Genomic DNA, 16,178 nt, shown 5'->3' on the forward strand with positions numbered 1-16,178 from the left:
AAAAAGTGTTAATGGTGGGACTGGAGTGGCAGCTTAGAGATGGGCCAGCAGGTAGTTCCAGGCAGAAAAGGCTTTTGGAGAGAACCAGAAGGTCCCTGGGGAAAGGATTCAGAGGGAGGGAGGGAGGGAGGGAAGGGGGGGTGAAGGGTTGGCGGGGACACCCAGGACTGAGGAAATAAACAAGGGGAGCGCCACCACAGAAGTGGAGGGTAATGCTGCTGGGAATCAACCCCCTCAGACTTTCCACTGCGAAGCGAAACTGTGAGCCCTGGGGTGTGTGGGGGGGCAACGGGGAGGGGAAGTGGGGAAGGTGGAGGGAAGGCAGAAGGACAGGGGCGAGGGCCCTAGGAGCAGCAGAACTGCCTCCCGGCTCAAGACAGCCACCTGGCCTCCACTCTGCTCTCTGCCACTGCCTTGCCCCATTCGCTGGGACACCCCCACCCCCTCCCCCAACTCCTGCTGCCCAATCTGGCCGGCTTGCCTCTGGATTCCAGTCTCTGGTACATTGGTTCTTGCCCCTACCTCCAGGCTTCTGTCCCTGTCCCTCTTCTAGATTCCCTTCTTCCACCCGGTATCTTTGCAGAACCCCTCCTTTGTCCATCTGTCCCTCCCTTCTTTCTGACCTCTTCCCTTTGGGGGGCTCAGCGTGGCCCAGGCCTAAGGGGAGATGTGGGAGGCTCAGTTCCTGGTTCTGCTGCTTCTGCAGCTGCAGCAGGTGGCTCCAGGTAAGATGGGGCTGACCCTCTGGGAGGGTTGCCCTCCAGACCCACGGGGATGGGGGGTGGTCAGCAGGGGTTTCTGGACCTCACGGATGCCAAGGTCCTTAGCTTCGGTGGATTCTTCTAAGGCCTTGCTCCGGGTAGTCTTTATGCCCCAAAGCCTCTCCATGGTCTTCCCGTTGGGTGGGGAAGGGGCAGCCCAATGTCTACTTCAGCCCTGTTTCTCCTTCAGGTAGCTGAGGCTTCTCTATTCCTCAGTCTTCTGGCTCATGGCCCCTCACCTTGACCTCTCTTTTCCTCCCCAGTGGAGGCTCCAGGGTCTGAGACAGAGGTCTCTGTGGTGTGGGCCCAGGAGGGGGCTCCTGCCCAGCTCCCCTGCAGCCCCACAATCCCCCTCCAGGATGTCAGCCTTCTGAGAACAGCAGGGGTCACTTGGCACCATCTACCAGACAGGTATGCACCCCGAACTTGGGCAACAGAACCCCCAAATCCAACAGCAATGGCACCCAGACTCATAACCCAAGGCCCAAGCCAGCCTCCAGTCTCCTGCCCTGAGCTGTCGATCCCCCAGAACCCAGTGGCTCGTTCTCCCCCTCTGCCTTTCCTTGGAAGACTGCTCCCCTCACACCTGCATCCCTTCTATGCCCGCCTCTCCAAGCGTGGATGGCGCTGGCCCCACCCGAGGGGGGACGAGGATGGGGACGGTCAGCGGTCAAGAGATCTTTTGGGTGGGTTTCCTCATCCTCGAAGTGGGGCTGGGCTGCATCTTGCCCCGGGCTTCTTCCCCCTCGAATTTCTCAGTCCCGTCCCTCTCTCCCGTCCAGTGGTCCGCCGGCTCCCGCGCCCAGCCTGCGCCCCGCGGCGCCCTCCGCCCAGGGCCCGGGGCCGCGCCGCTACGTGGTGCTGATGCAGGCTCCCGGCGGCCTGCGCAGCGGGAGGCCGCCCCTGCAGCCCCGCGTGCAGCTGGAAGAGCGCGGCCTCCAGCGCGGGGACTTCTCGCTGTGGCTGCGCCCGGCCCGACGCGCCGACGCCGGCGAGTACCGCGCTGCGGTGCACCTCCGGGACCGCTCCCTCGCCTGCCGCCTCCGTCTGCGCGTGGGCCAGGCCTCCAGTAGGTGGGGGCGGGCCGTGGGGAGCGGGGCTGGAGCAGGGCGCCGCGTTCCCCGCCGCCCCGGAGGCAGGAAGGGCTGGGGCAGGGGCTGTGCTTCTAAGAATGCGCCCTGGGCAGGGCGGGAGAGGGCCCCCCCCCCCCCGGCTCCCCCCCCGCGTCCCCCCCCCCCGCCTCCAGGAGGGTAGCGGAAGGGGGTGGGGGGGCAGAGTGGAAGGTGCCCCCAGAGAAGCATGTGTGTGGGGGAGGGGAGGACCCTAGGGAGAGATTGTATCACCCCTGGAACTCCCCTCCCCCACCCACCCTGGGAGTGCCAGGGTGGAGGAGGGGAGGCACCCCTGGGTTGCGGGGGGGGGGGGGGGGCGGGGGGAGGGGGGGAGAGTGTTGGGCTAGAGTGACTCATTTCAGACTTCTGTAGCTCAGGGGGTGGGCTTGGTGGATATCCTCAGGCAAGGCCTGGTGAAAGGGGAGGGTAGACCCAGCCGAGTAAACTCAGAGGCAGGGGTGGGGGGAAGTAGGCAGGAGATTCCTGAGCATCCATTCTAAGCGCCTCCATGTGCCAGGCACTGGACTGGGGCGGGGCGGGGGAGGGGGTGTTGCGTGGTGGAGGAGAGCTGGAGTGGAAAAGACAAAGAAGTCTACAGCTTGGGGCCTGTTTCCAGCCTAGTTGGCCTGCTGCGTTTGGAAGGTGTTTCTGGTGGAGCTAATCACACCTTCTTTATCCTTGAGCAGTGACTGCCAGCCCCCCAGGGTCTCTCCGGATCTCCGACTGGGTCATCTTGAACTGTTCCTTCAGCCGCCCTGACCTGCCAGCCTCTGTGCACTGGTTCCGAGGCAGAGTCCCTGTCCAGGAGTCCCCCCATCACCACTTAGCTGGAAGCCTCCTCTTCCTGCCCCAAGTGAGCCCCTTGGACTCTGGGCCGTGGGGCTGCCTCCTCACCTACAGAGATGGCTTCAATGTCTCCATTACATACAACCTCACTGTTCTGGGTAACTCCTCCAGTCTGACTTCATACTTGACCACAACCCCTTCCTGCCCCCCTGACACCTCCCCCTGACTTATGGGTCCCCAAACCAGGTCTCCGGCAGCTGGTGCCCACTGTGATTGCCTGGGCCTCACTGTCCAACTCCCTCATAGTATCTTGCATTGCAGCCTTTTCACCGCCTTCCCCTCTTCTGGCTTTTCCTTGTGGCCTCACTGGCCCAGCCCACATGGGGGTTTCAGAGCTCAGCTCATCCACATTATCTGCTCCCTTGCACCCTTCAGAGCCTGACCACCTCCTTTGTCTTCTGCCTCCCTTACCTACAGCTCCAGGGCTCCAGCCCCTCTGTGCCTCCTGCTCTCAGCTTCAACTTTGGCTTCTCTTTTTTCCCAGGTCTGGAGCCCTCAGTGCCTCTGACTGTGTATGCTGGAGCAGGTTCCAGGGTGGAGCTGCCCTGCCACCTGCCTCCCGGTTTGGGGACCCAGTCTTCTCTCACTGCCAAGTGGGCCCCTCCTGGTGGAGGCCCCGACCTCCTGGTGGCTGGAGACAATGGCAACTTTACCCTTCCACTGGAGGCTGTGAGCCAGGCCCAGGCCGGGACCTACACCTGCCACGTCCATCTGCAGGGGCAGCAGCTCAGTGTCACTGTCACCTTGGCAGTCATCACAGGTCAGCCCCAGGTGGGAAAGGAGTAGGTCCCATCCCAGGGGAGCTGGGACAGGGAGGGAAGGCTGGCTGGGCAGAGACTGGGCAAATCCGCTTCACGATGCCAGGCCACTGGGCAGAAGTCGCAGAGGCTGCCCTTGTGGCCTCCTCTTTTCTCGCCCCCACATAAGGAACCACCGAAACAGAAAGTCTCCCCTGAGTCACTAGATGAACATTCCACCCTGCTCTGAATGGGGGGCGGGGGGGAAGGGTCTGAGAAGTTACAAGGACAGGTGGCAAAAGTTTGAATGGTTCAGAAGAGGTGGAATATAGCTCTGGAATCCTTGTCTACTTTGCGACCAGGGCTTGGGTTAAAGTTGCAGGAAGTGGCCTGGATTTGGGAGGAGTTAATCAATCAGTCCCTTGGTCAGCAAATATTTACTGAACAAGGGCTTTTTTTTTTTTAAGACAGTATAAAACAAACACAGGAAGAAAAAAAAGACCCTCAAAACTCAGAAGTATGTGTTGATTGATTGGTAACTATGAGCCACAGCAGCTTGGCTGTGTCCTGCCGTACTCACCTGTGGCCGCTAAATAGTGGTACCGAATAGTAGGTGCTTAATAAGGTACATTGGTTGAAGGAATAAATGAATATGTCAACAGTCGAACATCTTCTGAGGGTCAGTGCTGAATTTCCACCTGTTCCAGGATACCTAGATATGGTACCCCCACCTCAGCCTCACTCTGAACCCCATCTTTTCCTCACACTGAGCCCTCTTGCTGACTTAGCCTTTCTGTCAGTAACTCCCCCCCACCACCCCCGCCCCAATCCCACTTGCCCTGACACTTAGCCTCCCACTTCCTCCACATCCAGTCAGTTGACAAAGCCTCCCAATTCTTTCCATCCAAGGTTGTCTTCATCTTCTTCTTTTGTTTTAAGTTTATTTATAGTTATTTAGAGAGAGGGATGGGGAAGAGCAGAGAGAGAGAGACTCCCAAGCAGCCCCCCACAATGTCAGTGCAGAGCCCGATGTGGGGCTCGAACCCACGAACCATGAGATCATGACCTGAGCTGAAATCAAGAGTCAGACGCTTAACCGACTGAGCCACCCAGCTGCCCCTGTCTCAGGTCTTCTTGAGCGTCAGCTGTTTCGTGTTAGTGTTCCATGCTATGTCATGACAACTCACTGGGAGAGACTGTTACCCCTGTTTTACAGAGAAAGAATTTCTCAAATCACACAGCTGGGAAGTACCAGCCTCGGGGTCTAAGGTCAGGTGTGTCTGTCACCAAGTCTTCAGGTGCCTGTACACCATGCTCAACTCAAGACCCTTCACCATTGGTGTCTTCTTACCCGTGCTATCTCTCACTGTACAGCTTTGAGATGCTGTCTGTAGATCAGCCATCTGTGGGTCAGTTCACTGTTCTCCGAACGTTCGGAAAGGGGGGTAGAGTTCATTCAGGGGGCACCTCAAGGCAGGGGACACTGACGTGAGCCAAGTCATGGAAACAAGAAAAGTGCAAGGTGTATGGTGGTGGTGGTGGGGGGCAACATACCTGACTGATATTGGGGTTCCTGAACATTTGGGTAGAAAGTAATGTAAAAGAATCCAAAATAGTATTTGCTATGTGATCCTTCTGGGCCAGTTTGAGTTTGAACTGTCCCCTGAAGGCAGTAGAGAGCCTGGAAAGCTTTGAGGCAGCAAGCAGAGTGATCTGCCCAGAGCTTTGTCTTGATAAGATTAATTTGGCCATGACCCTGATCTCCTCCCCTCAACCTCACCCAATCAGAGCCCAGGTGAGTGCAGGGCGATTGAGACTGGGGAGTTGACTCTGTGGTTTCAAGTGAGGGGGTCGGGCCCCCAAAGGTCTCTTCCCTCTGATTTTTTTCAGTGACTCCCAAGTCCTCTGGGTTACCTGGCAACCCGAGAAAACTGCTTTGTGAGGTGACTCCAGCATCCGGACAAGAGCGTTTTGTGTGGAGCCCCCTGGATAAGCCGTCTTGGGGAAGTTCCCCAGGACCCTGGCTGGAGTTGCAGCAGGCCAGACTCGTTTCTCAGCCCTGGCAGTGCCACGTGTACCAGGGGGAGAGGCTTCTCGGGACAGCGGTATCCTTCGCTGAGCCGTCTGGCCCAGGTCTGAGACCCCACAGCGCCACAGCGCCAGCTCCAGACCAACCATCTTGATCCCGCTTTCCAGACCCCTCCCCTGCCCCATCCCAGCTCTTTTCTTTCTAACCTCCAGCTCTTGTCCAGGCCTGAACTCACTTCTGCTATTAATTAGCTAACAATCCTGCATAAGTCCCTACACTCTGGGTCTCACTGTCTCATTGGCATCTGTAACATATGAGGGTGTGGCAAGATATCCTTTCAACTATGACCCTATGCCTAATGCTGTACTTCTCTTGTAGGTGCCCAACACTCTGGGAGGGCCTCAGGTCCCCTGAAGACAGGCCAGCTCCCTCTGTTTCTCATCCTTGGTATCCTGTTTCTGCTCCTTTTGATGACTGGAGCCTTTGGCTTTCACTTTTGGAGAAGACAGGTGAGCCAGGGACCTCTCCCTGCCTCTCCCCACTCCCCGGCCCCCTGCCCTGGCAACTGGCTTCCCCTCCCTTTAGTTTTCTGAGTGCTGTCTGGCACCCTCTCCTCAGGGAAGATGACCAAGGTGGACTCCTGATCTTGCCTGCAGAGCCCCTTCTTCATAAAGCCTCTCCAAGGACCCCTTGTGCCCGAACGACCCAAGAGAGGCTTGAAGGGACTGAGAAAAGGCCTGGGACCAGATGGGGAACACAGGGGACTGGGAAAGAATAGAGAGACTCAGTATTCTCCATATTCCCTTCATCTTTCTCCCCACCCACCCTCCATGTCTTCCCATAGTGGCGTCCAAGAAGATTCTCTGCCTTGGAGCATGAGATTCACCCACCTCAGACCCAGAGCAAGATAGGGGAGCTGGAGCCAGAACCGGAACTGGAACCGGAGCCCGAGCCGGAGCCCGAGCTGGAGCCCGAGCAGCTCTGACCTGGAGCTGAGGCAGCCAGATCTCCACAACTCAGTCTAAATAAACTCCCTGTCAGCAGCAATCCTGAGTCTGGCTGCTTCTTGTCCAGTGAAGATTCTAGTCTCTGCCCAGCCTCTGGGGGCTCCCTTCTCCCACCTCAGCCTTCCGACCTACTTTCCCCAGCCAATCTGTCTTATCTTCCTCTTTTCTGTTTCTGGTCTCTTCGTGATTCTTTCTGCCTTGGTCTTTCTCTTGCTCTCTCTCTCTCTCTCCTGGATAGCTTCTCTGAAGCTCCAGAAGCCCTCACCCCTTACCTCGGCAACTCTCTTCTGTGTCCTTCGCTATTACGCTGGCTGCCCTGGTTTCCTTCGTATTTTTGTTCCCCTGGCCCACCCCACCCCACTCTTGGCTCCATTTCACATTGTCCTTGGCCTTCTTGCTGCAGGGCACGGGCGCGCACGCACACACACATGCACACACGGGGGAGCCCTGCCATGTCACGTCCTCCGGGGGATCAGGTCTTGCAACCTTTCTGGACAGCTGGCGGTGTGGATCCTGCTTGCCTCCACCCCACCCCCATGTTCCTTGGCTCTGGGCAACCTGTCTGGTCCCAGGCATGAGAACACACTGCCACCCAGTGGTCACTGTTTGTCATACCACAGGAGGTCACCGGGCAGGCTGGGGCGGGCTGGAGATTAACGGCGCTGGGGTCCAGACAGGCACAGATCCCTGGTGTGCAGTCACCATCTTTGTGCTATTCACTTTCTGTGGTCCGCATATGAGCGTGCACCAAGCGGTGGTCATATACCGTGTGCGCTATCCAGGAGAGGCACTGAACGATGCATGCCTCAGGACAAATAGCCCCGGCCCTGGCAAGGTTGTGATCCAAGTCTGACAAAGGGACGTGCTGTGAACAAAGGCCCCACGTGGGGAGAAAAATGGCCAGCAAGACAGCCGGCTATGGTGCAGCTTTGGGAGTCCCGAGACCCAGCTTCTGATTCTATCTCTGCTGATGTGACCAGGGCTTGATCTTCTCAGCCTCAGTTTCCTCATATTCAGTGGAATAATGATAATGACCCATTAAAACGGATTGCCGTGAGTACCAGATAGTAAAAGGGCTTTGAACACTCAGGTCCCCCATTCACGATGTGCTTGTCTAATGACCCATTTGTGAAGGAGGCAGCCGGCCTCCGTGTTCCAGTCGTGCCAGGAAGTGCACGTAAGACCCACAAGCCTGCCTGCCTTCCGTGTTGTCTCTCTCTTGGAGAGAACATTCACCTGGGCCACGCAGATGGTCATGCAGCAGAAGACACACACAGCCTTAGCCCCCGGCAGCTCCCACCCCAGGGACCTAGACCTCTGCCTGCTACATGTGCTGGGCTCTGGATTTGGCTGCAGACAGCTCTGGCAGGGCACAGACAGGAGGGAAATAACACTGAAAGGCAGTGGGAGTGAGTCTGCAGGAGCAGGAGGCACAGGAGGTCACGTGCACATGCTGTGGCAAACACACCAGGTACCCCCTGAGCCTGGGTGCCATGTGCACGGTGACACGAACCATGAGGCTGAAGACATATCCCTGTGAAGACACGATGGCCAGAGACTTGGGGACAGAGGGATACCTTTGGGATCCCTCTGTGCAGAGCCTTAGAAGTAGAGGGACACCCTCTGAAGCCTGAATAACGAAGCATTTAAGGCAACCTGAAGTTCTGAGCCTTAGTATGGCGGTGATCTTGTCACAGGTTGAGAAACAGTGGCACAGAAAGAGACTCTGGCCCATAATGACACTGTCAAGTGCAGTCCTGAAGTTCCTTTGAGAAGCCTTGAGGTCCCCCCTTGTTGTGGCCTGGGGATAGCTGCCGAGGAGACCCTCGGCTCTGCCCTAGGACCCTGCTCTCCACAGCTGTAATGGAAGCCCCCATGTTTTAATGGGGGTAGGGGTTTCCTGGAAAGTTCTGTGGGTGGCAATTTTCCTCTCTACTGGGTAACATCCTATGCCCTTTGGGCTTATGAGAGTAGTCATCAAGGATTCACCGTCGTCTATGTGGGGACTTCCCCAGGCTCCTGAATGAAGGGGACAAGGAGGGGACAGAGGCAGAGTGAAAGGCCACCTTGTTCCTCTACCCACTAAGGAAGAGAAGAGCAAAGGGTACAAGGAAGAGGGGGCATGGGGCTTGTGCATACAGGGTTCCTTTTATTCATTCTCACCCCCTCCTCTGTGGAGTCTCTCCTAGGGGTGACACATCCCTACTCCCCCTTCAGCTCCCCCAACCTCCCCCCACTGCATCCAGCAGGATAACCACTGACTGTTCTGCTGACCTCTTTTTCTCTCTCTTTTTTTTAAATGTTTATTTATTTTGAGAGAAAGCGTAAGTAGGGAAGAAGTGTAGACAAGCAGAGGGAGAGAGAGAATCCCAAGCAGGCTCCAAGCTCAGCGTGGAGGGGCTTGATCTCACCAACCACAAGATCATGACCTGAGCCAAAATCAAGAGTTGGAGGATTAACTGACTAAGCCACTCAGGCACCCCTCTCTTCTTCTTCGTCTTTTTTTTTTTTTAATTAATTAATTAATTAATTTTGAGAGGGAGACCGACAGAGGGGGAGGAGCAGAGAGGGAAAGAGAGAGTCCCAAGCAGGCTCCACACTGTGAGCATGGAGCCCAATGTGGGGCTCGAACTCACGAACTATGAGACCATGACCTGAGCTGAAACCAAGAGCCCAACGGGCTCAGCTGACTGAGCCACCCAGGCACCTCCTCCTTCCCTGCCTTTTGCTGTCCTCTTAACTCTCCCAGGGAGCTAGGTGAATTCATCTTGCATCTCCAAGTTTATTGATAAACCAGTGTTCCAGGTTGAGGTCCTGAGGGGAAGGGGCATGAAAGAGGCAGGGAACTCAGGAACTTTGGTGGGGGCTGAGGTGAGGGCTCATCTTAAACCCTTGTTAAAGAGGACAGAAGCTCTATTTGTTACCTACTGCTACATAACAAATCATCCCAAACCTTAGTAATTTGAAACAATAAACATATGATCTCACATAGTCAGAAAGTTAAGAGCAGCTTAGCTGAGTAGTTTTCTTTTTTAATGTTTATTTTTGAGAGACAGAGAGCAGGTGGGAGAGGGGCAGACACAGACTCCAAAGCAGGCTCCAGGCTCTGAGCTGTCAGCGCAGAGCCTGACATGGGGCTTGAACTCACAGACCTCGAGATCATGACCTGAGCTGAAGTTGGACGCTTAACTGACTGAGCTACCCAGGCACCCGGGCTCCAGGATCTCTTGTGAGGCTGTTGTTAAGATGTGGGCCAGGGCTATGGTCAATCTGAAGCTTTGGCTGGGCTAGAGGATCTGCTTCCAAAAAGCCTCCCTCAGGTGGCTGGTGGCCAGAGGCTATAGTTCCTCCCTGCGTGGGCCTCTTCCATTTTTTTTCTTTTTATGTTTATTCATTTTTGAGACAGAGAGAGCATGAGCGGGGGAGGGGCAGAGAGAGAGAGGGAGGCACAGAATCTGAAGCGGGCTCCAAGCTGTCAGCCCAGAGCCTGATGCGGGGCTCAAACCCACGAACTGTGAGATCATGACCTGAGCTGAAGTCGGCCACCTAACCGACTGAGCCACCCAGGTGCCCTGGTGTGTGGGCCTCTTCATAAGGCTGCTCACCACATAGCAACTGGCTTTCCCAGAGGAAGAGAGTGGCCAAGATAAAAGCTGCCATGTCTTTAAAACCTAATCTGGAAAGTGATATACCATCACTTCTGCCCTATTCTATTGGTTGCACAGGCCAGCGCTGGTACAATATGGGAGGGGACAACATAAAGGTGTGAACTGGAGGTAGCAGGAATCATTGGGGGCCATCTTGCTTATGATAGCTTGGCTCTCATGGGGGAACAGTGTCTGAAAGAGAGGCTGAATGAGGAGAAGGAGCAACTCTGAGTTCCTCCACCCTTAGCCTCTGCAGTGGGCCCAACAGCCTCCTCCAGTGTCTACTGTCCAGAAGTTCTGGAGGCCAAATGAGGTCCAAGGCCTTGCCAAGTCAAGTGTGTTAGGCAAGAGGCCATGTTGTGCTCATTCATACCCGTGGTCACATTTGCCAGGTGTTCCCCACCCTCGGTCTGGTCTTCTCATCTCCCTGGGGCAGGGCAGGCCCAGAAATTTCCCTGCCCCACTTCCCCCGACAGGCAGAGGTGTTAGGATTCAGGCCTGAGGCCCTGCTATTGCCCCCCTAGCCCCCACCAAAGGAGGTGAGCAAAGAGCTTAGGTGTCCCTGCTCAGGCCCACCCCCAGGTGGAGTTAACCCTTTGAAGGGAAGGGGGTTGGGGTGGGGATAGGTTCCAGCTGCTCCACTCTGTGGCTGGCAGTTTCTTCAAGGGCTGCAGGTGCCAGCTGGCTGAGCCCAGGCCAGACTCTGAAATTTGCCTACTCAGACCTCCCACGGGGTGTGGGAGGCCCAGGAACCTCCCTCAGAGTTGCCAAAAGTGGTCATGGTGTTAGGGACAATATGGCTGGGCTGGGGGTGGGGCAGCCCTCCAAGACTCTGCTTCCCAAAGAACAGCCTCTGTCGCCCCTCCGGTACCTCCCCCATCTCCAAGCCCTGCCCCCAGCCCCCTTTGCGGAGGGTGTCAGTGAAGCTGCAGATATTTCTGGTAAGGAGGCCACCACAAGACTGCACCTGTGGCTTCCAACTCTCTACTCCACAGGCTGCCCTACCCCTTCTCCAACAGCCTGGTCCCCGACACTCCATCAGCAGTCCACGATGCGCCCCATCTTTCTCCTGCCATGGCCTCCTTCCCCTCCTCCAGTCTGGAGACAGAATACAGGCAGCAAAAATAGCTCTCTGCCAAGAAGCAGGATTCTTCTGGAAATCCCCATGGTCCATGGGTATAGGCCTATGATGGAGCAGACAACTTAACTTCAGTTTCTTCTTCTGTAAAACAAGACTAGTAATACCTACCAAAAAGTCTGGCCTGTGCTAATGTACATGAAAGTGCTTTGAAAATGGAAAATCACTCCGTACATATGAGGGATCGTGGTAGTGTGAAGTCTCAGAAGCCCCAAATGTGATTGTTGGCCTCATACCCCCCTGTCACTGTGGGAGAAGACTTCTCTTAGCCATCATCCTGGCCTTTGCTTTTTTTTTTTTCTTCTTCTTCTTCTTCTTTTAAATTTATTTGTTTATTTTTAAGTAATCTCTACCCCCCAACATGGGGCTCAAACTCACGACCCTAAGATCAAGAGTTGCAGTTTCTTCCAACTGAGCCATCCAGGTGCTCCCATCTTGGCCTTTCTCAATGCAGAGGAGAGGCAGTGGGATGAGGGGGACAATCCAGGGATGGGGCCCCAGTAGGTAAGTTGGAATCCCAGTTCCAGCAATTACAGTTAATAGCTCTGTGACTGTTAACAATTTTCTTAAACTCTTTGAGCCTAGTTTCCACATCTGTACGATCTGGAGAATAATAATTATGCCCTATCATGGCTGTGGGGCTTAAATAAAATATATCGCCATATCAAGCACATGGCGGTCCTAAGTGTTCGACATAAACTTCCTCTCTCTTTCTGTTATCATTTCCTGTGGAAACCAGAGGGAGAGCCACGTTCTTGGGGCCTGTTGACTCCTGAGGATCCATCATCACGGGCTGACAAGGTCACAGACCCAAGAGCTGGATGGCATCCCACAGTCCATTGGGTCCATGGCTTGCAAATTGGTGGCCCTAAGCTAGATCCAGTCCTTGGAATGCCTTGTTTGACTTACTCAGGGTTAGAACAACAACAGAAAATTTGTCACCAACATTAGAGTTAGGGGATATTATAGAAATGTTTGTTTTTTCCACCTTCCCTTGACATTTTGGTAGAGCTGGCTAGTCTGGGTTCACCTATTCTGGTGCAACCTCTCCTATCAGCTGGAGCTGTGTGGTCCATGGCTGCCCTCATTAGATGAGGCCGGTAGCCCCCTCCCTGCCCCCTGCCGACTTCCTTGGGTCCCCACCCCTCCCTACTGTTTACAGTCAACCTGCTTTCTCACTTGTATTACCTAGCAGGCTCCTGTAGGCGTTTGATTTTGTGATCCTTGCTTTCCAGTCATTCACTCAAAAATGAATCCACAGCCAGGGGCTGGGGGAGGAGGATGGGCAGTCAGTGTTAAAGGGTCCAGAGCTTCAGTTGGGGAAGATGAGAAAGTTCTGGAGACAGATGTATAATAATAACATGAGTGTACTTAATGCTACAGAGCTGTAGGCTTCAGTGTGGTTAACAGGGTAAGTTTTCCGGTGTTCCTCTTTTCCCACAACACATTTAACATCCATAAATATCAATGCGATTCAATATTTTTAACAAAGGATTCAATAAGTATGAAGGGTCTACCAGGCCCAAGGCATTCTGCTGGGTGCTAAGTCAGACAGACTCACCACTCGAGCCTGCCAGACAGACTCTAAGCAGTAATTTCATAATGATTATATTTGGACAAGTGCTTGCAAAGGCGAAGAAGCACGGGGGCCTGGGAGGTCTTACCTTATTAAGGGAAACGAGGGGTCACGTACCCAGGATGGCGAAGCAACAAGATCCAGACACACAAATCCTGCTGCAGGGTACAGCGGGGCGCCCCCTCACCTCCCTTACCCCTGAAGCACCTGCCTCCAGACCTCTTTGAGAAATCACCTTTAGCCTAAGTATCCAACAGCCAGGGGCTGTTGACTTTATGTTGACTGTTCCTCCACTTGTAGCAGAGCACACGCTCTCTGATACGCACTTCCCAGGGAAGCCTGTCTTGATCTCCCGGTTGAAATAAGTTGATAAGATCCCCGGACTCTGAGCTTCTCTTTGGTAGCACTTGTCTAATTGTGATGGCATTATTAATGGTTTAGGGTCTATGACACAAGCCGGAGGGGTGACCATGTCAGCCTTATCACATCCCCAGCACCCACAGAGTCCCTTGGGCCGGGAAGACACCTAACACTGGCTGAGTAGGGGCGCCTGGCTGGCTCAGTGGGTAGAGCATGTGACTCTTGATCTTGGGATTGTGGGTTCGAGCCCCACATTGGGTGGAGAGGTTACTTACAAACAAAATCTTGAGAAAAAAAAACCACGCAACTTGCTGAATATGTGAATGAGTGGGCAGAACTGGATTAGATCAGGGGTTAGAAGAATAAATGCCTATTAGGACCTCTGCCAGGTAATGTAAATGAGAAAAGCAGGCCCGCTGCAAACAAGCCTGTAGGAAGGGGATGAAGCCTGAGGAGGACACACACCCTCCCTGGAAAGACAGTCCTTAGAAGTTGCACCTAACACTTGCACTTACATCCATTGACCAAGATTGAGTCATTTAGCCAAATCCAGAGGCAAGGAAGGCCACGATTAAGCATCACTTAAATCTGGGCAGCCATGAGCTCAGCTAAGAAGGGAGGATTCTGTTACTAAGGAAGAAAGAGAAAACATTTGGGGGACAACTAAAGTCTGTGCCGAGAAAGAGTGAAGAGCTAAAGAATGAACACAGGTTTCCAAGATTAGCAGTTCTCAAACCGTAGCCCATGGGGTCCCTGAGACCCTTGCAGGGAGATTTTGAGGTCAAGCTACTTTCATAAAAATAATAGGGCATTATTGGCTTTTGTCACTATGTTGACATTCCAATGATGTTGCAAAAGCAATCTGGGCTAGAACGCTGCCTTAGCACAAAAGGCAGCGGAGCCAAACCATGCTATAGTCATTGTGTTCTTCACCACCAGGCATTTGCAGCAAAAAAAAAAAAAAAAAAGAAAAAAAAGAATAAAAATATTGCTGCCAGTTTCACTTAAGAATGCCTCTGATGAGCAACAAATATTAATTTTATTGACTCTCAAACCTTCAGTACACCGTGTTATAAAATGAGATGTAGCACAATGCCTTTCTGCTGCAAATGAATCACAACGTTGTCTCAAGTTAGAAGCGCCTGCATTAATTGTTGGAGTTGCAAGCTCAACTAGCCACTTTTTTGTTAATAGGGAAAGGGTATGGTCACCTGTGCGTATTTACATGCTCACTCAGGCTGCTGTGAGGAGGGTGGCCTAGAGGAAGACAGAATGGGGAGGCCAGAAGGCTGGTGAGGAGGCAGGAGCTGTTGTCCAGGCACAGGGCGGTAACCTGGGGATGGGATGGTGGTAGCTGGGCAGAGTGACTTGGAGAGACTTCTGAGATAGTGTGAAGGTAACATCCACAGGAAATGGTAAATAAACACATGGGAGGGGGTGGGTGAAGGAGTCAGAGATTACACCCAGTCACCCAGTTTATTTGGCGTGAGCAGCTGGTAGGTGGCAAAGCCCCTGCTGAGTGGGGGACTTGCAGGAAGTTGATCTGGAGGGTAGTGGGAAGCAGGCGATAAATGTAGCTTGGGATATGTTGGGTTTGCTATGTGGGGTGAGCATCCAAGTGGAGATGTCCAATGGATGGATGGATCTACACATCTGGAGCTCGAGAGAGACCTGGGTAGAGGAACACTTGAGGGCCTGCCAGAGACGAAGGCCCAGAGGAAAAGGGTCTGGTCCATGGTCACTCTGGGGGTCACTCTGCAGGTCTCAGGTACCCTCCTCTCAGCCCAGGCCCTCTCTGCCACACTGAACCACCTATCATGCCTCTGGTGCCACACCACTGAACAAATGCCCTCAGGGCCCTAGAATGAGAAGCTGTCTGGCGCTTTCCACAAATTACCTTCTGTGCCCTCCCTCCACTCCCTTCCTACTTCTTTCCCTGAAGCCCAAATCCCATTACAACATCACCATGCGGGCTTTTTATTGTTATGCGACGAGAAGTGCAGAGACACTATGTTCCAGCCTCAGTCTGCTTAACTTTTCCCCTTGACTTTGGTATTTTTACTTTGACATCTTCCCTGAGAGGCAGGGGGTGGGGACCCCAGCCCAACATGGTGACGTTGGGGGCTGGCCCAGGTCTGGGGTGTGGAGGAACCTCACCACCAGGCTTCCTGTCTCTCCGTTTACATACATCTCTGCAGAAGTCACAAGCGCTCTCCTGGGTGGGCTCCTGGTTGCGGAGCACCCAGCCTTCACATAGACACACCTGTGCGAGAAGCCGGAGGGGAAGAAAGACACAGGCCCAGGGGTAAGATGGACGGACTCAGCTCCATGCCTTTCCGTGGGTCTGGGAAGGGGAGGGGGAACGTGGCAGCAGATGTGCTGGAAAGTTCTGGACTCCCAGTCCTCTGTCCACAACTCAGGCCACCTTCTCTTGTGTTCCACACTGGAACTGGGAGCTTCAAGAGGCCGGGGTGATGGCAAACTTCAATCTGCATCCCACTCTGTGCAGCTCAGGGCCTGGCGCAGAAGGGGCTCCTCAGAGGGGTGCTGAGCTGGATTGCGAGATCAGAGACGACATGGAGACCCGAGGCCACACTGGGCTGAGAAAGGCCATGGGAGGCAACAAGTCAAAGGGGCACTGGAAGAGATGAAGATGGGGAGAGAGGAAAGAGAGAGAAAAGAGGGAAGAAGGGGTGGGAAAGGAATAGCAAGAGTAAATACATGTTAAGGAGGAAGGATGCCTATAAAAAAAAAATGGAAATGAAAAGAGGCAACAAAGGAAAAACAAGAAAATGAGAGAAGTGGAATCCGGTCTAGAGGCAATTCTCCCGAAATCAATTTTCCCAAAGATGCAACCTCCCCACGTTCGCACCAGAAACCGTTGCAGCATTTCATAAGCCCCGTGACTGAGGTAGCCTCCTTTAACTATCTTTTCTGTCTATCGGTATTTCTACATTTTTGTCTA

The 16,178-nt window shown here is 54.0% G+C and overlaps 2 protein-coding genes across 3 annotated transcripts in view; both read left to right on the forward strand.

The window, feature by feature from the left end:
* The first annotated feature begins 322 nt into the window (after positions 1-322).
* LAG3 (lymphocyte activating 3) lies at positions 323-6,532 on the forward strand. Its single transcript, XM_030322762.1, has 8 exons — positions 323-725; positions 1,025-1,172; positions 1,544-1,830; positions 2,560-2,817; positions 3,204-3,479; positions 5,347-5,589; positions 5,864-5,994; positions 6,330-6,532. The coding sequence occupies exons 1-8, from the start codon at positions 668-670 to the stop codon at positions 6,468-6,470; spliced, it is 1,542 nt and encodes a 513-aa protein (XP_030178622.1). The 5' UTR covers positions 323-667; the 3' UTR covers positions 6,471-6,532.
* Positions 6,533-15,394: 8,862 nt separating this feature from the next.
* Positions 15,395-16,178, forward strand: part of CD4 (CD4 molecule) — a 42,094-nt gene continuing 41,310 nt past the window's right edge. For both annotated transcript variants that reach the window (XM_030321565.1, XM_030321566.1), the window contains exon 1: positions 15,395-15,518. The gene's annotated coding sequence lies outside the window, so the exon portion shown is untranslated. The remainder of the gene's footprint in view (positions 15,519-16,178) is intronic.

This window comes from Lynx canadensis, chromosome B4, assembly GCF_007474595.2.
Source record: "Lynx canadensis isolate LIC74 chromosome B4, mLynCan4.pri.v2, whole genome shotgun sequence".
NCBI classification, from domain to species: Eukaryota; Metazoa; Chordata; class Mammalia; order Carnivora; family Felidae; genus Lynx; species Lynx canadensis.